The sequence below is a fragment of the Haliaeetus leucocephalus genome, unplaced genomic scaffold, assembly GCF_000737465.1.
Source record: "Haliaeetus leucocephalus isolate CR32 unplaced genomic scaffold, Haliaeetus_leucocephalus-4.0 Scaffold159, whole genome shotgun sequence".
Lineage (NCBI taxonomy): Eukaryota > Metazoa > Chordata > Aves > Accipitriformes > Accipitridae > Haliaeetus > Haliaeetus leucocephalus.
The window spans coordinates 2,080,337-2,107,540 of NW_010972595.1; the positions used below are offsets into that span (position 1 = coordinate 2,080,337).

The window sequence follows — 27,204 nt, forward strand, 5'->3', positions numbered from 1 at the left end:
CCGTGCCGCGGCTCCGAGCCGGCACCCCCCCGCAGCACCGTTCCGGAGCGGCGGCCGCAGCGGGACGCCCGGCCCTTCCTCCCCTCTTGCAGCTGGGTTACGTGAAAATAGAGGCCGAAGCGAACGCTTCCAAGCAGGGAGAGGGACGCCTGGCTGTACGCCGCGGGGTCCCGGGAGGGGAGCCTCGCACGGAACCGGCCACCCCAGCGGCTGGCGGCTTTACTCCAGCGGTGATAAACGGCCCCTCGGCCTGGCACAGGTCGGTCGGCGACGTCCCTGGCGGGGAGCTGCTGCGGTGCTTCGCGGTTGGAGGTACAGCTGCGAACAGCATCTTCCCACGCAACGTGCATTCTCGCCAAAAAAACCCCAACCTTCTGATTCACGGTCTCGTAAAAGAAATAACATTTGCACCAAATGGGCAGCGACAGGCAGCACTGCAGTGACTGTCCAAATGTCTCAGCCCCATTGTTTGAATTAAATCGTCCAGAGATACTAACACAACTCAGCAAAGGAAGCTATGTGTTTCCTCAAGTTATTTTTAAACTTGTCAGAAAGCAAAACAAGTGAGGTAATAGCAGGCCTCCGAGCTGGGCATGTGCCGCTTTTGCACTCATCACAGTAGTAACCCCAGCTTCTGCTGCTCTGTTCTGCAGTTAGGATGCGCGTTCTGTTCATATTTAGTTTTTAATAAAACTAAAATTGTCTTAGGAGGGAAGACGGGCAAGTTCAGATCATCTCCAACACAAATAAGGGGCTAGCACAAGCAATTTACGCGAGCAAGACAGGGTTTGCCAGTGTGGGCAATGGTCTGTAATAGATTAAAGCACTACATAGTTTTGGGCTTCTATTAAGCCAGCTAGTAGTTGCAATAAAAGATATTACCTGTCCCATCCAATTTTATCTCATGTCATTAGATATCAAAGCTACAACATTGCTGGTCTCTGTAAGAGTAAAATGCTAGCTGCTGAGAAAGAGTTTTTGTTTGGTTTGTTTTAAACAGCTGCTTCTCTTTTTTCCTCTTCTCCTTACACTTCAAGTTCAGAAGCAGGCACATTTATAGGTTTCTTGTAAGCCCTGCGGAGGAAGGTTCTAGCAACTTCCGTACTTCCTATTAAGAAATATATTCTTCTTACCTGCTGATTCAGGTTCTTTAGTTCTTAACTTCTTTTGAAAGTGTGTATATGACTGGGGCCCTGCTGATCTCAGTTCAGTCCAGTGAAATAGACATACCTTTAAATTACTACAAGTAGAATAACAGTCATACTTTCTACTCAGAAATACAGGCATCTTCTGTAAACCACTGGCACAAAGTCAGTCTAAAACACTGCTGAATTTGAAGTTTTTATTACAGTTCTCATGCTATTTACTTCATCTTGTTAAGTGCATCTTGTATGATGATGATGAGGTACTGACAACTCCTTTGAAAATGAAATTTGATGGCCATAAGTTGACATCAAGTATCCTTATGTATGTGGGTGACTTAGATTTTTCAGAGACTGTTTGTCTGACACAAGTTATTTATAATGTCAAATACCTTCATTTTGCCAGTTGATTAGCATTTTATTTATTCTTCTAAATATCTGTATTAAGAATTTCACTAATGATTTCATCACTTACCAGTTGTTCCTTTAAATAAGGTTTCTTTCAGTCTTATGAACACTAAGCAATGCTTGCAGCCACAAATCTTGTTTTAATTGTTATGTGATAAACCACTGCTAGCTTATCTTCTTTATCAATATTAGAATATACAAAGACGAAAGTCATAGTTTGCAAATCAGTATTTAAGACTAATAAAGGACCGATAACCTTTTGGGTGCTTATGCCTTTCTTCAGGCCTGAAAGAGGAGGAGCAAACTTCAGAAGTAATTCTCAGCTTGTACCAATTCCTCCAATTTTAACTAGGTATTCAGAACGCTTGAAAAACAGGCAGTTGGTACCTGGGGAACAGCTGAGAAATGAGACAGATGAGAAAGAGCATGGGAAGCAAGATAATTATCTTTCTAAAAGGAAAGAGTAAGGCAGATATGTTATGGTTTGTGAAAATAAGCAGGGCCAAGCCTAAAGCAAATTTCTGCCTAGTGCGTATTTTTTAAAATTCAGAATTAAGGATTCAACTCACAGATTTGCCTTTGGAAGACATGCCACACATCTTCCCTTGAGGATCAGCGCTGAGGACTCAGAGAGGTGGTAGATATTTTGCCAGAATCATTCCTTACCTGGTAATAGTAGTGTTTTGTCCTTTGTTAAATGTGTTTATTCTGACATGTAACACAGTTTCCATGACAGTTTTTGGTAAACTGGATGAAACACATTACTCCCTCTTAGCTCTACTCCCTCCTATTACCTCTATCCACAAATGTCGTCTGGGTTATGACTTTAGACCAGACCATCACAGTTACCACAAAATCATGAAACATTTGTGCAAAGTCACATTCTTTTGACTTAAGATAGGTACCTTAAATATCATTTAAGAAAGAATTTCTATTACTATGAAGGCATTTTTACTGATGAGATTTTAATTCTGGCTATATTTCTAGTCGCATTTTATCAGTTGACATTTGGATCATTTTTATGCCTTTGATTTTTTTCCAGCAATGGAAAAGAGCATATGAGATTTTAATGACACATTTTATCTGTGTAGATAAAATGCATAGTTGGTAGCCCTTCTTCATTCTCACAACTGGGTAATTTTAGCAAGCAGCAGACAGCCTGACCTTTGTTGTACAGGCCAGATGCAATCTGCAGACAAATATAGGTTTTAAAATAATATCTTGGCTTCCCTTACACTGAAATCCTGTGACTCCAACAGATAATCAAGAACAAAACAATGTGACTGAAAACAGAATTAGCTGGCTGCTGATAAATCTTCTTTGCTGCAGGGCATGCATGTAAGTAAGCACACACCATTTAGTTACAGGGAGAAATAAAGAAGTTTTTTTAAGTAGTAAGATTTCTCTACTACCATATAGAATTGTCCAGCTAAGTTTTTGAAGACTAGAAGAGAGTCCAAATCTTCTTAATCCAGGAATAAAAGATTTCCCAGCAGTTACTTAAATGAGAAAAACTTTAAATAATATCATAAAACAATCACAACTCTCCATATAATTCCTAGAAAAAAAAATTTCCTTAGGTAATTTGTATCTGAAAGTAATTTTCAAAGGTATCTGTTTTGACAGTCATAATCTTGTCATATTTCTGCTTGACTCAAAGATATTTAAATATGAGTGTCAAATTAAAAACTTCATTTGTTAAACTAACAACTCAGATGATGCCAGTAGACAAGAAAGGAGGGAATAATTCTTTGTTTCTAGCACTGGTGTCTTGACAATTCTATGGATTTAATCTTTATATCATTTAATAGAATTTAGAAGCCCAGATTTTAATTAGGACAGATTGATGGCCTAATCTGAGGAGAAAAGAGAAAAACACAGTCCCCTGAGAAACAAAATTTATTACCTTTAGCAGGTGTTTTGTGATATTCTCAGTAGGTTAAACACTGAGTACTAAGGGAGTGTTGTCTAGACTTATGCCCCAGAGCCTGCTGGATTTGAGAAACCTGTTAAAATAATGTGTTTCAGGCACAACATTCCTTCAATGAGCTTCAGCGCTACAGTAACAGGTTCCAAAAGCAATCTCTTGATTGTGAGAAGCTGTTAGAATGTGCCAACTGACAGGATCATCAGAATTCTTAGTAGTATATATTTTTCTCTGAAAAAGAAATTTAAAAAGCAACCTTTTACTCTCAGTTTACAGAATATGCACAGCTGGGTCATTTATTTATTTACTTTTAATGTTTTGGGTGGGTTTTTTTCTGCACAATGTCACTTTTTATACATAATAATGAGACAGTATCAATCTTAGTTTTGATTTGTAGCATTCAGTATCAAAAGTATACCTGCAACATTTAAAAAGTTACATTTACAAAATTGGCACATTGTCTGAGTAAGATTTATTAAAGGTTTAGTAATAACATCTATACAATGTCTAGAAAAATATGATGTTAATTTTAAAAGAAGCAGTATGAAATTTTATTGTACAGTACAAAGTCGGTGTTAGATGTCTCTAAAGATGGAATGGTATTATAAATAATCATATAATCTCAGCTTAAAATATATTGTGTCAATTCTAACAGAAATGTTCAAAAAGACCTCATCTCTCTTCCAGGCTTTTGTCAAAAGAGTATAGTCCTCAAGATATTTTATACTACAGAATTCATTTTAACAAAATATTTACTGCAAAGTTCGCGATCGCCAAGATATAAAGCTAAAATACGTATTTCCAGCATAGCAGGAGGTAACCACGAAGGCGAAGAACTGTAGAGAGAAGGGGGAAAAAAAACATATTAGGAAAAAAAATTATATTTGAGAGCACTGTCATTTCTATGAAAAAATAGTTATGGGACTTGGAAAAAGGAGAAATAGCAGGCTGACTAAAATGGCACTCTTTCACCTCCTTGTACTTGTGTGGCCATCACAGTCAACACTGTGTAAGTAAGTTTATATTCTGCTTAGAAATATGGGTCTAGAAGCAGACAAAACATGGCACATTTCAACTCATATCTCCACATTATACTGCCTCAGTGTGGGTCTTATAGATTAGACTCCCACCAATCCTATACTTGCTGCTTTTAACATCAATTGCTGGTAAAGACTGAGGGGTAGTCCATGGGACAGTGCGAGCTCAAGCTAACACTCCTGCACTGCTGCTATGTTCCAGAAATTGCCTACAGCCCACCTGTACCTCGGTATGGCACACTGTGCATCCCAACAGGTTTGTTTACAGAGAAAACCTGGATTTAAAATGCAGGCCCAGACATGTTCTCAAACAGCAGTACCGATTAGGTTACCAGCTCCAGAGGTCCTCAAGCTGCAAGTAACAGCAACAGCAACTACGTTGAGATATTACTACTTTGTCAGAAATTGATTACAGAATAAGCCTACTGTAGCAGGCCAGATTTATTTTATGTTTAAAGATTAAAACTACACATATCAGTGGTGTTGCTTCTACAGTCCTTGCAGCATACACACACAGAAACCAAAGAACAGCTGTGAACTATTTCAGTTGTACTGATAAAGTCCAATTCAGTGCCAGTGGTTAAGTTCCTGTTAATCACTGCATTTTGAACATAGACAATGTTCAAAATGGTCTTACGATAAGACCAGAATGTTTTGTGCTGGTAACTGAACCAAATAAAGCTGACACTGCAAATAGGATTAACACTACTTTTCTTAGAGGTGAGCAATGATAGGACAAGAGGGAACAAATGCAAGTTACAGGAAGGGAAATTTCAATTAGGTATTGACGAGGGGGTGGGAAATCACAGGGAGAGTAATCAAACATGGCAACAGGGGCCCAGAGGCGTTGTGGAATAGCTATCATTGGAAATACTCAAAACTCAAGTGGACAAGGCCCTGGTAGCCTGATAAGAGTTAGCCCTTCTTTAAGGGGGGAAAGAGCTGGACCAGATGACCTCCAGAGGTCCCTTCCAGCCTAAAAATATTTTATGATTCTACCAGTGTTTCTTGCTTATATACCATCATTGGCCTGGGTAGGCACTTCAGCTCTGAGAGCAAGGCACTACTAAGCATGCCTAGAGGCAGTAAAACTAAGCCTTCCAACAGAGGGCTCTTGGTGAGTCTTGTCTAATGTAAATTTAATCTGTGGCACCAAAAACTGTAGATGATGGTGTAAAATATTATTACAATAGAAAGTTGTAGCATTCTTCTTTTCCAATATTTTTTGTTTCTTATGAAATAAAAGCTCCATCTAAAAGCTTTCTAACATAAAAAGACTGTTGGGGATAGATGATTTGCTAAATTTTCACAAACGTCTATCCATGAAACCCTTAATGGGTTCAGAAAGCAGGAATCTACATTTAATAGTTTATTTAGACAGTGCATTAGATAAACACTATTAGGAGGTATTAGAAGAGATTCCAAACATCCCATGAGACACTGAGCATTCATGCATTTTGCATAAAACCTGAATCAGCATGGAAGCTTATCTAGCAGCAAGCAGGATCCTGTCAACAGCAGTGGCTGAGTAACAGATCAATAGTTACAAACTGCCAAGGGGAGAAGCCCCTGAACACCACTGAAATGACAGGGACATAGTTATCCAATTCCCAAGACAAAAACAGAGCGGGTGTTCAAGTCTCTGCATTCATGGCTGTATACAATAAACTTCAGACAGAAGACAGGATCTGTGAATAGTCCAGAGAGGACAACTGCAGAAGTACAAACAGTCAGCAAAGTAGCTGTAATTTGGAATTACTGTATATAATTGAATTTGACTACTGTTGCCACAACATGCAAAAAGTTCTTTTACAACTCCCTTAACTTAGCTAGACAATGCATTCACCTACTCAGAAAGTGACATGGCTCTTTAAGAAAAAAAAAGTTGTTTTTCACGCACTTTGCCTGACTGCTTTGGATTTCCAAATCTAAGTAGTAAGACAGTAATGTCTGACTAATTAATGATTTGCATCCACTTTAAAACACTGGGAAGTTACATGATTTTTCAGGCATTGCCCACCCAACTCAGAAGAAAGACTATCAAAAGCTGAGGCTGTAACAGGAAGATCACTGTAGAAACAGCAATACCGCTTCAGGACCTTCCCAAAGGTGCTATGTATATGGCTCAGCCCACAAAAAGCTGAATGCATCTTATCCACATATGTGCAAAGTTAGCTGAGTTAGTTTAAACTGCTTTTGAAGTTGTCCAAGTGCATTGAGGTGACTTGGTGCTCACACAACCTGTTTTGTCTACTCTGATGTGCAGGCTATACCCTCTGCCAGAGAGCTGGTAATAAGTGGGGGCAGGGGAGGGGAAAAGCAGTATGATCTTAAAAACACTACAGCCTTTTCTGGTGTGGCTGTCATCTCCTGGTGGAATTTCTAGTCACCTCCAAAAACTATGAACTAAATTACAGCTACGTATAGGTTTTGTGTATAAGCTTCTACACCAGCCTGCAGCTTTTCAAAATCCAGAGTGTGTGCATTTCAACCCGCACTCCCAGCAAGCCTTCTTTTGATATAACTTTATGGGACACAGAACTTATTTAAACAAAAAATAAACTCACTGAAGAAGCTGCCCAGCTGTTGTAATTGTGACTGTCCAGTTCTTTGGTAACTGAAGATGCATCTACAATGGCAGCAATGAGGTACAAAACAAAGGCACTTCCATTAAAACACAGACCCTATTGAAAAAACAAACAATTAATATGCACATGCATTTCTTACCATTTTCTATTCCAACATTACAAAACTCTCCTCTGAAATATAACATACGCATGCTATGTACACAAGAAATGTGATTCTTAACTATTTTTACCTTCTTCCAAATTTCTATGTGCAAGATTAAAATTTAATTTTATTTTGAAGATCCATAAACATTAAAGCACATTTTGGAGAAACTGTTCTCTTCATCACACTAAATCCAGAAAAGTCTTAAAACTGGTGTGCTGTGATCTTCCAAACATGAAAATAAGGACACGGTTTGGTTATCACAATCTAAGTGTTAGGCAGCAAGAATATGACACTATGTGAAAAACAAAACAAAACAAAACAACACTGCAATTTGATTACATTTCTAATCTACACAAAGATACACTGTAAGAATCAATAACTCATGGCATATGAAGAATATAAAGCTTCCAAAACTTTGTTTTCTCCACTTCTGAAGGAGATAAAGAGGGTGTAATTTTTTCAGTTGTATTCTTCCACCTTTCCCTTTTGCTTGTTTTTGAGAGGAGAAAGAAAGAGATAAAGCCAAGGAGGAGAACAGTCTGAATGGACTACATGGGTCATCAAGACCCATCCATGGTAGATGCTGCATTTTTTCTTCCAAGAAGCATAGTTAATGTCTCAGGGTACCTATGTTCATTACTAAGAAAGAAGCAAAGCAGGCAATATTGATCTCACACAACACTACAGAGAACAAACAAAACCAGTTTGTTCGGGTTTTGCATGTGAGAGAGAACAAGAAATGAAGGGAGAATGGAAGTCTAAGAAGATAAGAAGATAAAAAGATAAAAAGGTATGAGGGTTTTTTTTAAAGTAAGTTCAATACTTTGTCCTTTACTTACTCACTGCTTGGTCATGGCTATAGGAAGTTCATTCTTATTTAAAAAGAAAATCCCCCTAAACTCCACCCTGCTACTTGTCTAAGGCATATGAATTTGGCCATAAAATATACTTTTAGTTCACTGGTGCCATGTTTAAGTGGAATACCCATGACATGCTTTGCACCTAGTTACAACTGTAGGAATTGGTAACTCAGTTTAGATCCTAATGTTGTACATGATCTGCTCCCTTCAGCTTCTGGCCCCATGTTTGCACTCCAGAGTGTGACACAAATATCATAGCCCTTAACTCTGCTGTCCCAGTTGTCTCTAAATGTTGCCATACTGGTGCAGCTACAACTTACTAATTGCCATGTGTGACCCAGTGGATGCTAGGAATATATGCCAATTATTCTCTATTGAATTCACTAGTCACTAACTCTGGCAGAATCTTAAAAAAAAGAGCTGCAGCCCAAGAAGTTCAGAAGGCAGCAACAACAGGTGTATCCACATCAGCAGTTCCCTCAGTGCACCAAAGCATGGATCGACAGCTTGAAGTGGTTGGTATGGAAGCTGCTCACATCCATTGCCAGGACATTTGGTTCTGGCAGAGTTTACTTCAGACTTGATGGACTCTGGCTCACTGTCACAGGCTCCCGTGACACACAGGGTTCAAAACTTTCTGAAGGGAAGCCATTCCCCAAACACAAGCTTTCTCAACTGCAGGCCTCTCCAGAGCACAGCATGCTGTGCTGTCATTTGTCAACATGTCAGTCTTCAGGTCACCCCTTCCCATGCAACAAACCTTCTTACAGTTTTCAGAGCAGGCTGAAGGGCATGCACGTCCGTCCTCCTGTGGTTCCTAAGTCCTTGCAACTTGAGGGCATTTGGAAAAGAGCCACTTACCCACCATTCCACAGGGAACCATGGGCAGTGCCTCAGCACTCAGATGGAGTCCAAGGCCTGGCACTTGAAGTTTGATTCATACGCTTATTTATAAGTGGGGTTTATCTCACGTATATCAGTTGATCTAATAAGAAGTATTATGTCTATCCACAGATCTCACCTCTCTTGTTTTATCTGGGCATTACAATAATAAAATATCAAACTGTCAGTTTTAGGATAAGATGCCAACAACTGCCAGGTTCAGGTGAACTTCTGTAAAGCACTGATTTTCAAACTCCAAATTTGATTGTCTAGAGTATTTGTTGTTGTTATTTTTAGACTTACTGTTCCAAAAAGACTCAATTACCCTGGAAAGCTACAAATCCCTGCAATATCTTGTCATGTAGAAAAGAAAAAAGCACACAATTTTTGAGAAGTGCTGCTCTGGGAAATAACACTGTTGGGGAAGATGGAATGCAATGCAAGCTGATTGGGCCTTTACTGCCAATATATTACTCAAACCAAATGGTTCATGCTAAATTACCATCTGCTTCTTAAATTCAAATTTACCAGATTTTAAAAGCTTCCATTGATTGTTTTAGCAAAGAACTTGCACTATTAAGGAGAGTCAGTTCTGAAGCACGTCCTTTGGGTTAATTTGCAGTAAAAGTAACTGCATCTTAAGCAATTTGGTAATGTGCTTAACCTGCAAAAAGTGAATTTATGACAGAGAAGTCCAGATGTAATTTTGGATCCTGCATACAATAGGCACAGTTTGAGCTAACTGTCGCCTAAGGAGGCAGAGCAATAACTAGCAGAGACTGAAATTCAGGATACTTCAGAGAATAGGAGGAAGTGGGGTATAAACTCACTCACTCAAAAAGGTGTGTATCACTCAAAAAGGTGCGTGTCATGCTCTCTTGAATGAAGACATTAACAACATCTAGCTGAAAAGAGATCCAACATTCCTCTTGGCCAGCCAGGCGTGGCAGAGATCCAATTCAAAGGCTATTCCCAACAGCATTTTTCATAGCTTAGGGCAAAATAAGCTAAAATGCAAGCATCTTTTATTTATTATGCATTTATTTTCTCTTCATATTATCCTTTACTATAATAGGAGACTACCTTTTGGACCTACATTTATGTAATCATATCTACAATATGTTTGGAACTCGGAGCAAGAAATATACTCAATATGACGCAGAAACAAATCAAATACTCCAGCTTGTCTACCACTATCAGGGGCAACTCATTTATGTGCAGCTGTTGTCTGATAATAGTTTTAAACTGATGAAAGAGAGGTAATGACTAACGCTGTATCCAAATGGATACAAAGATGCTTTCCCTTTAAATGTACTTAACTTACATCTAACGCAATGGGAAAAAAAAAACCAAAACACACCTTTAAATGTACCCAGACACAATTACTGCTGTAATTGAAACAATCCAACATTTCTATAGCAGTGTTACAGCCTTAATGGTAATTGCTGGTCATGAAACTTGAAAACAGAGAAGCTATCTGAACATAATCCTGGTTGTTCTTATTAATAATTGCTATAGCTCGGTATTTATTACAGCAGCAAATGGGAAGATGAAAAGAAGAGTATTCAATTTTAGTCACATACACAACATAGCTGATAACAAGCTGTTTGCAAGATGGAAGTCAAATATATTATATCATAAAAATAACAGAATTCTAGTCAATAATATTTATTTAGCTAGTAAAAAAAAAAAAGAACGGTATCTCACTGTATCAGACAAATGCAAAGCTAAAATTCATAATAATTCTTGGATGGTCACAAATAGCCAGTTGGCTGAGATGACAGTGACTTTTAGGATCTATTACCCTGAACATCAGCTTGTTATGAAAATCATGTAAAAATATACTGTTGAGAGGTACAGCTAGCCAGGTTTGTTCAAACCACAAAAACTGGACCTGAATTTTAAGTGCCTGTGAAATTTTTCTGTAATTACATTAGCTGTTTATCTGATTTGCATTAAGTCTTGAGCTAAAAGCAAAGGATTACATGGCACATATTTTACATATATACAACACTAATTTTCAGCACCATTTTCACAGTAGGGCATATATGGATTGTCAGACTGTTGCTACCTCTGAACCACCTTTGCTTTTACTTTAGTGGAGGAAGACTCATGTTTTAAGAGCCAGGGCCCCACTTCCAATTCATGGTGTTGATTCAAGTAGGGATTTCTGCTGCTTAAGCCATATGGCCATGTCTGTTAGCTCAGAGGCAGCAACAGACTCATTCTTCATGGGATGTAATCACTACGGGGAGAAAAAGAGGCCACTGTGCATAAGTATCAGTCACATGCACTTTATTAAAAATCAAGTCACTACATCAACCGCTGAACAAAACAGTGAAACATCATAGGAATTTTTTTAAAAGTATCTGGGTAGTATGAAGGTTAAACGCTGCAGGTATGCAGCCACACAGTAATTAGGGAAAAATCTGCAAAAAGCACAAGTACAGTTGGTTAACTACACCCACAGAATGCATCAATATTTTATTTGCTTCATAACTTGGCAAACCTGAAACAACAAAGAATGGGTGTATTTACCACTGTGGTCCATGGCACCTGGGGGATCCTGGTGTAGGTCATTGTCATGTAGATGATCAGAAAGAAGATGGTGAGAACCCAGTAAAACACAGCCACAAACATCACCCAGCCAAAGGCTGGGTATAGAAAGTATTCTGTTCCAGCAATCAGGGTCCACACCAGCAGCCCCAGTACCTGCAAAAGTTATGGAAAAGAAAGAAAATGTTACACAGTCTTAGACCTCATACATTCGTTGTAGGTCAAGGAATGACACCACTGCCATTCACATAACCATTTGATGAGCTGAGTTGGGATGCTACACTGACAGAATACTAATCTAACAAAAAAAGAAATATAAAATTGGTTTTGCTGTGGCAGGGTGCCACAAAGGGAAAGGCAGAATGAGGCATCTCAGTGTTGATTTAGCTCACCTTTAACTATTATGGAGCCATACTTGCAGTGGTTTTACAGCTAGCTCTCAAAAGGATTGCTTATTATAACCTACTAGCTTACGTGCATGAAGGTATATACCACTATTCTGCAGTCAGCGAAGTCACTTTAGAAACAGAAGCCTGTGAAGGACCACTGGGATCTTCGGCTCCCATCTGCCACAGTCACAGGTAACTGAGTAGTTGGGGTCTAGTTCAAAATGGTCCATGCCTGCTCTGTGCACGGTCAGGCACCATAGACACAAAACAACTCCTAGGACCTTAGTATAAAAGGTAGTAGTAAAATACCAACAGCCACCACCACTGTAACATGCTGCTGGACCAGAGCAGATCAGGTTGGGAATGTCATTTTATTATATTGTGCAGTTCTTAAAACATCCCCCAAGTGACCTGACCCTAAGTAGTAGGCAAGAACTCACACTCAAGCAAAGTCCTCAGGCAAACCAGTCTGGGGAAAACAACTCCCTCCTGATCCTGAATCTGGCAATCTGTTCACATCGAAGACATGAAGAAATGCACGAACCAGAGACTTTAACATACTCTCTCCAGTTTTCTCTAGTGTTAGGTGATTTCCAATGCATTAAGAGGTATGAGGAGCTAACAAAACAGAAGTCAAGTCATATGCCACAGGAAGAAAAGTTGTGTGCTTTGCAAGTTGTCCAGCAATTAGAAAAATCTTAACTATAAAAACAAAGGGATATTTTTTACCTTAAAAACAAATGAAAAAAACAGGCCCTATCACACACACACTTTATTGGAGTCAGATGTGGGAACTAAAATTCTTGTATTTGAAACAAGCCCCATCTCTTTCTGCTATCTGGACTATGGTGAAACTGCCTAGCAGTTTTCTATTTTTTTCTATTTTTCTAGAGAAAGAGAAGGAAGACAAAATTAAAGCAAATAGCAACACGCTTATTTAACAGACAGCAGCCATAGCTGGACAATCTAAAGAACCTTCTACCCCAATATTCTGTTTCCAGCAGTGGTTAATAACAGATGTCTGAAAAAATATATTAAGAATAGACCATGCAATTGTAATATTTCCTTGGATTACCTTCTTCAGCCCTTAGGAATGTGCAGTGGAGGGACTTCCTGAGCCTATGGTGGTATCTTTGTAATCAATAGCCCCTGACAGAAGGTGGCAATTTTGCTATTGCTTCATTTGCACAAGAGCTAATGCTATTCCCATACAAGTTGTTGGCCATGGTCCCATTTACTTTTCTATTGCAGAATTGAACACGTAAACATTACTGATAAATCTCTAAACATTATATACAAGACAAAACTATACTGTTAAACAAAAGTTTATTGTAATCAGTTCCACTAACTTTCAGCAGCTACCTACTATCTGTTTATTTTGTCTTCAATTCATGCTCCAAATTGCCACCCAAACTTAATTCAGCCCTCAATTTGTTGTCTTGTGTGATCACAGTATATTCCTGTATATTATTTGTACATTCATCTACATCTGCACCATGCATACAGAGAAGCACCGCACAAAAGCCTGTTCCACTACTTTTTTTGTGTGTCTTGTAATAGAGAAGGCACATAGTGGTCTTTTTAAGAGCATTTTTTTCCACCGTTTTCAACAATTCAGCAATTTCTCTTTAATAGGAAGCCCTAGAACTCGCTTGGACTGGGATAAAAGTTCCTACTTTCTGCAGCATACCAGGGGAGGGCAGCATTGCCTCACAAGAACAGTTCAAATAGCATTAACTGGGTAGGTTTAAAATATACGCTATTCCTTAATGCAAAGTTATTGGTTCAGCAACGCTTCCCGTAGTTCATTTTAATTCTAGTTCCAACAACATTTTACTAATAGTAGCAATTCAGTTAATAATGCTTCAAATTGCACAAACTACCCATGATTAGATTAAAAACCAACTCCATTTTAGTGTAACAACTGCTTTAAGATTAAACAATCTTGATAGACTGTTTAGCTAACAAAATACCATTTTCCTAGGATACAAAGTTGCTTTTCATTGTGCCCATCCACTTTAACCCAAATTTAAATTCATCATACAGAAATTATACCAATGAATAATTGGTCTCATGCTTGATAAATAATTACTGAACACAGATTTATCCTAGATCTGAATATCCAGTAAAATACCAGGAACAGAAACTTCAAAGATGAGACAAAGAAAACAAAGAAATTAAACCTCATTAAACACCATAACCTACCGATAACAGTGTTGCTTTTTAGAAAGCTTTTAAAAATAGAAGTAGACTTTTTCCATAAGAAGCACAAGACTATGAAAAATGCTTAATATTAAATTCAACACAAATAAGATTGATAAGGACACCTCAGCTTATATAATGGATTATTTCTGGAAAGAGTAAAAACTTCACAAGTGGCAAATTCTTAAAATTAAAAAGGAAAATTTTGAGCTTACATGAGATCACTAATCTTGTATTACCACACAACAAAGCTAGCAAGACTTTAACTAGAGCACTGGTATTCTAAATGGTCACTGTTTTTTTCCAGTAATATTCTAACCTGGTGTTATCACCTCTCTTTCAAGATCATTTTAATATTTAAGCGGCTGTACATCTCATATGTATTCCAAAGAATTGCTTTTAGTGCATGTTTTTAGCTAGCCCATATCAATGGCAGAACAATTTATCTAAGTAATTGAGATGCACCACGGATGTTACAGATTTATATTCTTAACCAGTTCTTCGTTCATATGCCTCATAACTTTGATGGGTTGCATATTAGAGCGCATCTGACATTTTCAGTTAGATCCAGATACTCTTACTGCATATTACTGGAGCTGACAGGCTGAAATAGTATTTCAGATTCTTGATTAGACCTGAAAAGGTCAGATCAGCTCATGGTCAACAATTCACTCTGTGTAGTTAAATGATATGGCAAAGGGTTTTATTGCATATGTAAACATGCACAATAAATTGATTTAAAGTTCACACTGGCCATCAGCATCTACAAAATACCTAAGGATTCAAAGGAACATAGACATCTAGACAAGTCTTCTGTGATTAGCTTGTCTTCTCAGCATATTAAATACTGAGATAGTTTCCGTCATGTTAAAAGCCTGTCTCGTAACATTCTGACTGTCCTTTGTATTATACATTTGCTGTTCAACAGATCAGTACAAACTGGATGACATTTGTGCATCTGCTGGAGCCGAGAATGCCACTTTTCCTGCTGATTTGATAACAAACCTCCCCACTGGGAATAACTGGACTATATTCAAATGACATCTCAATGAGCATCTAGTGTACAGAATCTGGCAAGTGAGTGAGAGGTATGCAACACCGTAAAGCAAAGACCAGCAACTGCAATACCTGGGGGGTACCCACAGTAATACAGTGTGCACAGAGAGTACACAGCTACTTTCACTGCTTCAGATCAGCTCAAAGATAAGGGGGAAAGCTCCACTCAGTAACTGGGAAAGACTTGTATCTTGTTATAACCAAGTATGCTAGAGTGTATTGGTAATAGCTATATATTTGATTTTAATTTATGAGCAAGTCAGAGTATGCTTATTTAGAATTACAGGAACATACTACAATCCTTTAAAAAATGACTTTGAGAAAGGGAGGAAAAAGCTTCAAGAAGACTGAAGAAAATAATGCATGTGGTAGTTGATGAGAGGGGATGCTGGGTCCTAAGACTATAAAGTCTCCACCAACTGGGTCCAGTTTTTCAAGTCAGATGGGAGATAGGGATTTCACTCAGTACATGATAAATGCAAGCTGTTTTCCCTTGTTTATTGCAGTCTCTGACTTCACATTGGACATCTATTTTGTGACCATTTGGCTGCTGCTTGATCAGGTACCTCCATTACTAGAATGCATTAATATGTCAAACGTACTAATGGATACTTCAGCAGCTGGCAGATACCATGAAAAGGAAATAACTTTGTAGCAAAGTCCAATATTATTGAGTGTGCAGGTTTAAAATTAGATGCTTAATTGCATATTCAAACCCTTAAATAAGTGCCATAATTTTTCCACAGTGCCGAGAACTTCAAAAGTATTGGACTATTTAGTCACTTAAAAAAAAAATACAGCTTTGTTCCCTAGTAGATGAGACACATCTTGTTTCAGGTTGCTGGTACAAGTCAGCAGGTATGAAAGCAGGTGTGAGCTTGAATCGGTGTATCCAGTTTTGCTTTTTGAAGCAGCTTAAAAACTGCAGAACTGAATTCGTACTTGCAAACTATATTTAAAAAGCCTATGATGCAGTGACTCCTCTCCAGTGACGCTAGTGTTACAAATTCTGCAGCATTCATCTTGACTGGTTAACTCAGCAACACAGTTAAAAATGTTTATGCATCCCTTTCAAAAGAAAAAGAAGTATCATTGTGGCAGAACTGACAGGGAGAAAAAAAAACAAGGCTCATCTAGTTTCATGAAATAAAATAAAATAAAAAAAAAACAACCCAAAAAACCCTATCTGGCATGTTTGCCTGAAGCTTTTCCTAGTCTTTATCCTAGAAATGGCTCCTAGGACCATTTCAGTTCTCTGTATGCATAAGTATTGTAGGATTTATACAGAGTTGCTACTGGCACAGATGGAAATGATGGTAGGAGACTAGAAGAGTTGTGCATTTGCAGCAACAGTTGTCTCCTGTATTCAAGCCACCTAAACATGGACAGAATCCAGCAAGTTGAAAGCAAGATATCTTGCCTCTCCTTCCCAAGAAAGGAGGTTTACAACTAGAAGAAAGAGAGACCATTCTAAATTATTGCACATCATTATTTCACTACTAAATCACAAGTTAGGAGCTACCTCAGCAGCAGCACAAGCAGCCTACGAATGTCTCAATGTCCATCCTTTTCTTCCCTTGGCTACTCTCTGCAGGCAAAAAAAACTCCAGGGAGTCTCCTGTGGGCAGGGAGACCATGAACATTTCTCATGCCTGCTCCCTGATTTCTTATCTCACCTTTCATGACCCTTGGGAAGACAAGGTTGGAGATGCTTTTCATCAGGCACTAAGAGGGTAAGCAAGGATCCCTAAGGGCAGCCAAGACCAGCAGTTCAGCACTATAGGGGCTCCCCTTATTTGACATTGATTAGTCAACCACCCCTTGGGTGTTTGTAAGCATTTGGTAAGATTAACAAATATCTTCCAAACCTGTTGTGACATGGATCGCACACCAAAACACAGGGTCTTATACTGTGAATCAAAGTGTCGGGGGGGGGAGGTTATTTAAAGAGGGGAAAAAAAGGCCATTCTTCCTCTGTTGTTCCTGTAAGACATGCCCAGGACAGACAGTCGTAAGAACAAGCAGATTTAATTGTCTTATATTTGACAGATACAGAACGATATTTTTTTTCTTCCAGCTATGGCTAAATGGAGTAAATGTTTGCACTGCGCCTAAATAATGTCTTTAAATCTGAGGTTTGGTGCTCTCAGACACGATCGATGAAGTAACATTCAACAATTCCGCCTTCTGCCATTAGAGGGAGCACAATCACTGCTTTTCTTAGGAAAACGCTTTAGAAGGGGGCCACTTTGCACAGGCTTCAGATGCCCAGCAGAAACATCAAAGGGGCAATTTGCATACACTGCCAAACCCCTGCAGATTGAAAGGGAAGGCTCGAAATAAGCGATATATATACAGAAATCTTTCACAAGGGTTATGCTAAGTTAGAGTGTCTGCACAAAGCAACTTTGATAGGTTCACTTCCATACTGGGTACAACAGCAACATCAAACGTAAGTTTATCCACAAACCACGCAAAATAAGGATCATTTATTTGTTTTACCTAAAAAACAAAACAAAACAAAAAACCCAAACCAAAAAAAATCCCATGAAAATCAAACAAAACCAAAATAAAAACCCCAAACCCACAAAACTCTTCCCCACTATTTAGAAAATTGTATTTTAATGTCCATGGAGGAAAAACGCTTAAGAAAAAATAAGGTGAAAGCCTGTAAGTACTGGATAAATCAATCAAATATCAATCCAGACTAAAATACAAAATACAAAAATCTCATCTGTGCTGCAGTCAGGGAAAAGGAGATAAACATGTTTTAAAACTTAGCTTTTAAAACTGGAAGGATTCAAACTTAAATAAAATTTGTTAACACTGAGTAAAGACGCAAAGATGAGAAAATTCAAAAACATCTTTCAGCTACATTTTTAGAGATACAAGATCCTTGCTTAAGTGTCTCTGAAATTTCAAGGACCATGTTAATGTACTCTGTAATAATCTAATCAATACATTGCCTTAGCCTACTGCTTCTCTTTCCCAAACATTCTTTTAACACAAAACATTACAATGAGTTGATATCAGCCAGTCACTACCATCCCCCTCCTTACTGACAATACTGTATACCACTTTTCCTCCATAAGCATTTGGTGTCACCAGCAGTTGGAATGAATTTATTTTGCTAAGAGCTCCTTGGTGAAGGAAAGCTTTGTGATTCACCCAGACTGTCGTCCAGTGAGACAGTCCCAGAGAAGATAACTTGGGCTCTATATACACACAGGAAAAAAATTCCTTTGAATTCTGCATGTTTTTGCAGGTTGTACACCAAATAAAAGAGAAGGCTAGTGTTTTTGCGGAGACTTTTCAGGGCTTTGCCTTCCTAGCAAAATTTAAAAATCTACAGTGCTTGCAGAAACATGCCAGTGGTCATAATGGACACACCAATGAAGTATTTTATCATTTATACAGTACAACTCTTAGTGTCAAACTGAGTAGCCGCTACAGATCTCAAGTCTCCTCTACCTTTGAAAACATTTCTATTTGTATAAAACTGTGCAAAATTCAGTCTCTTCTACTTTCACAGAATTTCTAAAGATTGTCTGAATACCTTTTAAATTATTTTCAAGTAACTAGTTTCAGCATTGAAACTTCCCACAAGTCTTCAAACTTTCTGTCATGCTCTTGGCTCCATGGCAGCACCAGCAACCACCCCTCACTACAGACGAAATGCAAGGGCTCGAGATACTGGCAATACTAGCCATCACTTGAGAGAACTCGCCCCCCCCCACCCCCCCCCGAGTTGTTTTTTAGGGCAGATTTCCTAAGAGAGAAAACTACTGGAAGCAGCATGTGCCAAAATATGCACCAGAAGTACATCTTCACTAAAGACTGAACTCTCTTACTCAAGAGCTTAGTCCAAATCCTATTACAAGCCACAGAGAAAAACCTCCTGACCCAGGCCTGAAATGGGTCAAGGCCGCTAGCAGACATTTCATTCAATAGGGAGCACACCTATTCCAGAGTGAGAATTCAAACCAAGCCCTTCAACACCTGATGGACCTCCAGTGCCTTTCCCACAGCTCCATGGGGCAGGGAAGTCCTCTCACACCTACCACAATTCCCTAGGAAAGAGTCCAAGAGCGCCTTTGCCTAAAAAACTGGGCACCAGACCTCTCCGCACCTGAGCCAGTAAAGAGCAGCTAGTCCTGATGATCAGACCGTGACACTCATCATCCAGATCAGCCAGACAGAGAGGATGTACTGAATCAGCTGCGGCATGCATAAATAAGGGTATTGGCTTGCACTTACAAAAGGATTCACACTGAGAGGCAAAGCCAGCTTGCAGGAGTGCCCAAGAAACTATAAAGTCTCATTGGGAAGAGCAGAGAGAGGCAGGCAGGCAGTGGCTGGCATGCAAGCAGGAAGCTTATTTTTCTAATCAGAATGGGTATTGCAGTACCAATTGCTGCCTAGGCATAAAGACAATAGTACCTGAGCAAAATGCAGTAGCACACCCCCATTTCATGTTACCTTAATGAGTCTACCGCCTAGTAAAATGAATAAATCACAAAGGTACTCCTTCTCTAGCCTCCACTGTTGACTCCGCTGATCACACTGCAACTCATGCGTGAGGAGTTTTCTGTGATACAGTGCTCCGGCTCACTGCAGCTGACAGCTGAGAAAAATAACTCCGGGGTGGGAGAGAGTAAGGAAACCATACTGTCCATCCCAGCAGCGTATTACAATGCTCAAACATTGCTTCACCTGAGAAATATGTGTGGAATGTGTGAGACCAGAGCTAATACCAGTAACACAGATCAAAAAGAGGTAGTTTAAATTAAAAAAGCAAGAGATGTTTTCTGGACTGTCCCATCTCTCATCAAAATTGTGAAATCACTACAAAGGAGTTTACTTATTACTGTTTCTCAGGAATTTTTGTCTGAAAAAATAACTAGTGGTAGGGTAGTGGATATTCAGAAGGTAAACAAGAAATAAGACAGTGCTTGGGTTGTAAATTTTGTTCCATGTGATTAAAAACATCACAACGGAAGATTAGAAACCGTTAGGAAAGGAATAAAAGATAAAAAACTCCACCAAACATAACATATCACAGTGCTTTATAAATCGATGGCATACCCATGCATTGAGTACGTTCTGTTCATTCCTCTCCCATTTCTAAAATGATTCAGTGGGATTATGCAAGGCACAGAGAACGGCTCCTGCAAAAAAAGAAAGTTAAGTTTGGAAAAAAGATGCATCCAATTTTCTATTGAAGACCGAAGAAGTTTATGACAGAAATCTGCAGAACGCTCGCTGGCATAAAGAAAGGAACAAGGACTGGATTAGGACTTGAAACACAAGAAGCATCCAGCTAAATTACCAGGCAGAAAGTTGAAAAACAGAAGGAAGTGGTATTTAAAAAAAAAATCCAAAAGAAGAAAAAAACCCAATACATAACCAAATTACAGAACTCATTGCCACAGGAAACATCATACACACTCCTGGAAGACTGGTCAGCCCTGTCTGTATATAATACCTATATACACGATAGTCAAGATGCAACCTTCAGCTCTAGAAATTCCTAAATGTGCAGTTTGCTAGAAGCTAGAAAACTATAGCAGAGAAAGATCTTGTCATATGTGCTCCTTCTTACACTCCTCTGTAAGTTTTCAGTATCAGTCATTATCAGAGACTGAATAGTGGACTAAACAGACCACTGACCAGATCCATTACAAGCACCATTACCAACTTCTGGTTTTAATTTGCCTTACTTTCCTGCAAGAGACCCTGGCAACTGAGTACTGGAAGCTGCAAAAGTGTTAATAGAATAGGATGGGATGACTACATGCCACGTCAATATACCATTTGTTTCTAGAGTAGAATTACGAGGAATTATCTCAATCAATGGTGAAGAAACTGGCTTGAATTATATCATCATAAAATCTATCTTCTCAGCAGAGCAGTGGTTGATCATTAACAGGTCATTAAAATGTGTACAAAGCATAAAGATTGGTCCTTGTCCCAGGGCACTTTCCACATCAAATGCTTTAAGGTTTTTGAGGGCTGCATTCAGGAGCATGCTACTGTTTACTGGTGCCTGTAAATTCTGACTTAACACTTGTGTTTTGCCTGAGGATCTACACACACAGAGACATTTATATAGGTTACTGTGCACTATGCATATATTAACTTATATACCCTTGCTAACACAGTGCTAGCCATCATTTTATCTACATAGCCACAGCAGAAGACACAGCCTCATCTTTGCCCATGATGTTCTATTATCTGACGAAAGTACCTTTATGCAGAATACAGCGCGCTGGGTGCGTCCCAGGTCAGTCAGGAGAAAGACCTGCAACCAGCCTCAGAGCTGCTGCAGCTGACTGGGAACGCACTGGTTACTGCTATCAGCGTCTCCATCGGGGCCACAGTTTAATGTAAAAATAAAGAGGGGTAGTGCAAAACACCACCAAAGACAAACAGCCTGTCCTAAAAAGCACTTACCTCCCCGGAAGGGGACCCGGTGAAACAGTTGGAAGGCAATGACCTCCACAGTGCTTAACCTCCAAACGTGACCCCAGCGCAAGGAGACCGCCTGGCCTCTTATCTGGCAATCATGAGAGATGTGAATAAAAGGAACACTGCTGCTCCCTTTTCCTTCCACTTGAGCAAGGCCCAGCTGAGGCAGGGATTACTCCCACCACCTAGCATTTCCTAAAAAGAAACACCTTGCTACTGTGTCGTAATGCTGTTGATTTCAAATTCACTACCTCCACAGCTTCCAGACAGAGTTGGGAGAAGTGATACTGTAACAGCAAACACTGTGGTATCACGGAGCTGGGAATTACTCAGTGGAATTCCTGCCATGCTTTGCTCCTCAGCAGCAGAGAAAGGAAAATGTAAAGTAATAGTATATTAGATCCAAACACAAAATAATCTGCCTTTTCAGTTACTTTCTGAGGAAGTTTTCACTTAATGCTGCTTTCAAGCATGAATTGTAAAGCAGACAATTAAAAAGCAAAATAGCCACACAGAGACACACATGGCACAGGACACATATTTCTTTGTTTCCTAGTGGTTGCTTTTGTGCAGCCTCTAGAGGTGTTTTTTTTGAGGGGAAAAACTTGAAGATTCGGTACAAACACCTTCAAACTAGCAAATAAATTCCATACTGCGATCATTTTTTCTTTTCAAAAGCCTGGTTATAAATCATAAAGATAAGTGAAACTACAAGGTTAAATGGTTTGGATTTAACATTCAAATATTAATGCATTTTGGAGCTCTGAGTAAAAGTTGTAGCTGATTTCATCAAGAAGTAACATTCACAAGTTTGTCCTCTAAACAGCCCTGTCCCTGTCCAGGTAATAGCGAAGAAAAATACATCCTATATGACCCACATGAGATGCAGTTTGATTTGTGATGAGTCCTAGAATCAAATTCATACAATCCCATATGATTTCATTGATTTCAATTTTAAAAGATCTTCATACTACAAAATTATGTGCAGATTTGAGAGCTCATATTAGTAGGGAATATCAATTAGTTGGTGGAAGGACTTAAAATGGCTTGTAGTGCTTCTTTGTGGCAATTTAAATAAAAAAAAAAAAAAAAAAAAAGGAAAACCATACTGGCGGGCTTTTTGAATTCTTGTTTTGAGACTTGAAGCCAAGATTTGGACAAAGGAAGCAATCTCCTCACATTTAACGAGACTTTCAGTTGACGATGTATTTTGTATCTCTTCTCAAGACAGAGTTTTAGGAGTGCAGCTGCAGCCTAACTATGGGATTGGGTCTGCCCCTTCCCAGTTTAGGGTTTGGGGGGGCACTTCTTGGGTGGGGCAGATGACAAGCTTAACATACTACTACCTTTTCTTCGCACAAATGTAGCAACTGGTTCACTCACATATGAGAGTTTTTCTGAGAAGAGCTGCAGGCTTTCAAGTCAAGTAGCAGAGATGTGTTTGTGGAGGTAAAGACCATGGTATAGTCCTTGTGCTCTGAATATGAGTTCTCCTTTATAAAGCACGCATACAAACTGTGAGTTTGCAAGTTTAACCTGCTGTGTACACTGAATACATGTTTGTTTTGGTACTTTTGGGAAGTGCACTGTGAGAAAATTATTTCCCTTGCACAGAAAAATTAGAAAAAAAGACTATCAGCTTCAGTAATCTCTAATTGTCAGTAATCCCTTTTTACTTTTTTTTTTTATTATTTAAACTGGAAAAGCTCAGAAGTAGATTCTGAGTTCAAAAGATACAGGGTCATATGTGTCTGTCTGTATGTGTCTTCCCCAATGTGGCTATTTATTATTATTTTCATTACTACAACTACCATTGTTTCTTAATGGAACATCATGGTAGGAAATGTTTTCTCTTTTGTTCTAATTAACTTACATAAGTGAAAAGTGTTCTTCTACCTTAATCTTGCCTCTTCTATTTACATACAAACTTTTCCTTTGGAAGAAGTTTTATAGCACTCTATCTTCCTTTCTCACATCTTCCCTGAAGGAATACAGTTCCTGACATTAGAAAAATACCAGCTTCTCAATAAATGGCAATGATTTGTGTAAGTTACTTTTAATATTTGGTGCATGCGTCCATGTAAAATACACATACCCACAAAGAAAGTCATTCTGCCATCGTTTGTACGTTAATAAGGTGAACTATTTTAAAAAGATAATTCCTAACAATGGTTACTTATGAATTATGACTGATTATTTATGTAGTCTACTTTGTTTAAATGGTGTCTACATTCTTCAGGAGAACAATGCTGTATACAGCTGCTTTATTAATAATGTCACGGACTCTTTGTTGCTATTTTTACATCTCCATCTTCCTGTTAGGCCATGTAAATAGAAATGCCTATAATTAGCGGACGCACAGCATTGTTTCACAAATCTTAGCTGTTACATTAAAATAGAAAGTTTATTACTTCTTTGGGAATAACTTTTATTTTGCCCTATAGTTAAGATACACAGACATAAAGGCAGATATGATGCAATGGAAAAATCAAAGAGAGTACCTGCTAAGAAAGCCTACTGCTGCATTCTACATCCATTTAAACAGGAGGAGGATGTTAACTGCTCATTCAAAAAGAAGATTTTTTAAATTTATTTTTTTTTTTTTAGAATGAAAGTATCTTTTAATTTCCAGCTGAACACCACAGAAATTGGTGTTGTACAATACAGAATTTTTTCTCACTGTGAGGCAAAATCCTCTAGCCATCAAAAGTTGAAAGTTTCCCTTGCCTGACAAACAGAAGACATGAGAAAATAAACCTGCATCCAGATCTGTTGTTGTCTGACTATTTAGAAGCTTATTGTACCTCTTGACTATTTCTATATTGAATCCCAAATATAAAAGTCCAACCCCAGGAACCATTACCCATGTTTTTAGGTAGAGATTAAGGATTTTACAAAGATTGATCCACATGTTGTAGAAATACCTCATTGAAAAATCTTTTTCCTTCTCTGGCAAAATTGCTTTCCTTCCTGAATACATTTTGCATTAACAACATAGAAAAACAGCATGCTTATAAATATTTAAGATTTGCATATGCTTTGCTGGAGGCATTTGTGTTCACAGACTTCACAGTCAAAAAGGACCATTTTGGCCATGTGGGCAATGGTATAAAGATTTCAACCTACAATATGCTTTTTGGAAAGAGATGATGTCTTGGCATAGACACTGCAATGATAAGATTCATCTTGTGTCTAAATAAGCTGCCATATGCCTACTACTCTCATTGTTGAAAAACCTCAGCCCCGCTTCTCATCTGAATTTGTCTAAAGTCAGTTTCCGGGCATGTCCATTTTTGAAATACCCATCTGTCACTGATATATCAAACATAACTTTGCACTAAGAGTCATATTTAAAATTGTTGACAAGACACAACTGAACGAGAATTAATCACAAATACTAACATTGCTCCTGACAACAAGCTATGCTTTTTTTTCCCTTCTTGTTTTCATTCTCTTTTTTCTTTTCATGGTAGTAGTTGAAAGAGTTTACTTTGAAAGAATCAAGAACAGGCCAAATCCAGAATTAAGTTTTCAACAGAGATCTATTTATGAGTTTTTACCACTGTTCCACAATTAAAGTTTGCAGAGCAGTTTAGGGTACAAAAGCAACTTTAAGATGAAGAATTACATGCAAGTGAAAATACTAATGCCAAAGGAGAAAAACTAATTGGACAAACATGTAAAAAGACACTGCAGATCAGTCATGCTTTCAGAGAAGTCCTTGTTACCATGCTCCACAACTTTATTTTTAAGGTTCTGAAGAAAAAAAAGTCCACAAGCCTGAAGGACTTCTCACAGCCTGTCTGCTCTCCATAATAGATAATCAAGTGGTACACGCAGCATAAAAGAACAAAGGAAAAAGCTCCGTGGGATACCTGACACTTGAAATTCAAACTACCAAAGTCATAAATTAATTATATATGCCAGTGTGTGAGGCAGGGTATAATGTTCTCCAACTGCTTCAATGGGCCTCGTGTAAACAAAGAACAGAACAACTGGCTACAAATGACAGCTTTCTAGTGCAAGGGAAAAAAAGCCTCCAATCAAGGAGAAAGAAAAAAAAACAACTTTCAGGGCCTGAAGACATTGGCTTATTCAGATTTAAATAAGTGAGTGGAAATTATTTAACGTCCCTCAGATGTCTGCTCTGCTTTTCTGCCAGAGGTTGCTGCCCTGCAAGGGTGACTGCATACAAAGCTGCTCCTGAATTACTGCACTCCACTGCCCAGTGTATCCGAGGTAGACAAATCACTGGTTTGGTGTATCACCGTATGCTAAACTGTGAACTGCAATGAACAGCAAGGCATGGAGACCTTTCCAGCTGTCTGCATTTAAGAGCTACCAGCCTGAAACCAGAACTTCTATATTTGCCTCCTATAATACATAAACACAGAAAAGTCAAGAAACAAGCAGGAACAAGTCCTTCTTAGCTGCTGCTCTCACTGCATGCACTTATGCTTCACTGTCCCCACAATACAGCTAATAGATTTGGGGTTTTCAAGCATACTCAACTCCATTTCTCTCTCTAAACCTGATTTTCCAATAGAGTTCACAGATGCCAGAACTGCTGCAAACTACAGGGATTACTATGGATTAGTGGATCTTCCATGCCTGAAAGATAAATGTTTAGAGCGGTTATACCTCATAACAGAAAGGTACTCCCCATACATTCTCCTTATAGCTGCTCTGCAGGCATAGTACTTTCCTCTGGCAGACGAGCATATTGTTAGACTGAAAACTGGTACAATCAAACATATCTAGCAAAATGTACCCACAATCCTAGCACAGGCTAGAATTTTGTCCTAAAATTCAGGCAAATCTCCTCAGCATGAGATCAAAATATTGGTCTAAAACGTAAGCACTGATTGCTCTCCATCCCATTCAACCTCCCCCCATCCCCTGCATTACAGAAGCTGAGTCAGCACATCAGGACACCGGCTCTGTCTCAGGGCATGGTCCTGCGCATGGGCATAGACTAAATTGTGAGAAGAGAGGACAAGGCTACTACACCATCAACCACTGGCAGATGAGTGAGGCAGGTAACTAGAGGGCAGTCACCTTGCCAGCCTTCAGCACAAATTTGCAACAGCCTACCAGTCAACCACCTCTGCAGTGCTCAGGTCACAGTTCATCATGGTTTAAGGCAATAGGAACTGTGACCCGGGTCAGCTGCTGGTTTAGCGGAGGCAGCCATGACCTGACCTGAAAGGCAGCTAGCAGTACCAATATCCAAAAATGCAGCAACCAACTTTGTCAAAAGCTATCTGCATCTGACCTGCAATTTATTAGCAGCAAGTGATGCAGCACACACGCCAAAGTTGTAAGGAGGAGAGCTCTAGGTAAGGTAACATAAGCCAAGGAGCTGAGAGGTTACAAGCTGAGGGTATGCTCTGTGCTGGCAGCAGGCTTCCTTCCCACCCAAGTGGTTCTTCTGAAAAACCTCAGCCTTTCCCTGTAGTTCTGTTTATATTATACCATCTCCAATATACACAACCGACTAAATTATATTTACTTAACTAGCCTCCACACCTTTTCCCCTTTCTC

The 27,204-nt window shown here is 38.9% G+C and overlaps 1 protein-coding gene across 1 annotated transcript in view; it reads right to left on the minus strand.

Moving 5' to 3' along the window:
* Positions 1 to 3,760: 3,760 nt before the first annotated feature.
* CMTM8 (CKLF-like MARVEL transmembrane domain containing 8) overlaps positions 3,761 to 27,204 on the minus strand; it is a 36,494-nt gene continuing 13,050 nt past the window's right edge. The window contains exons 2-4 of the mRNA XM_010562415.1: positions 11,528 to 11,701; positions 7,082 to 7,198; positions 3,761 to 4,313 (exon numbers count right to left, since the gene is read on the minus strand). Coding sequence (XP_010560717.1) covers positions 4,230 to 4,313; positions 7,082 to 7,198; positions 11,528 to 11,701 — 375 coding nt within the window. The 3' untranslated portion in view covers positions 3,761 to 4,229. The remainder of the gene's footprint in view (positions 4,314 to 7,081; positions 7,199 to 11,527; positions 11,702 to 27,204) is intronic.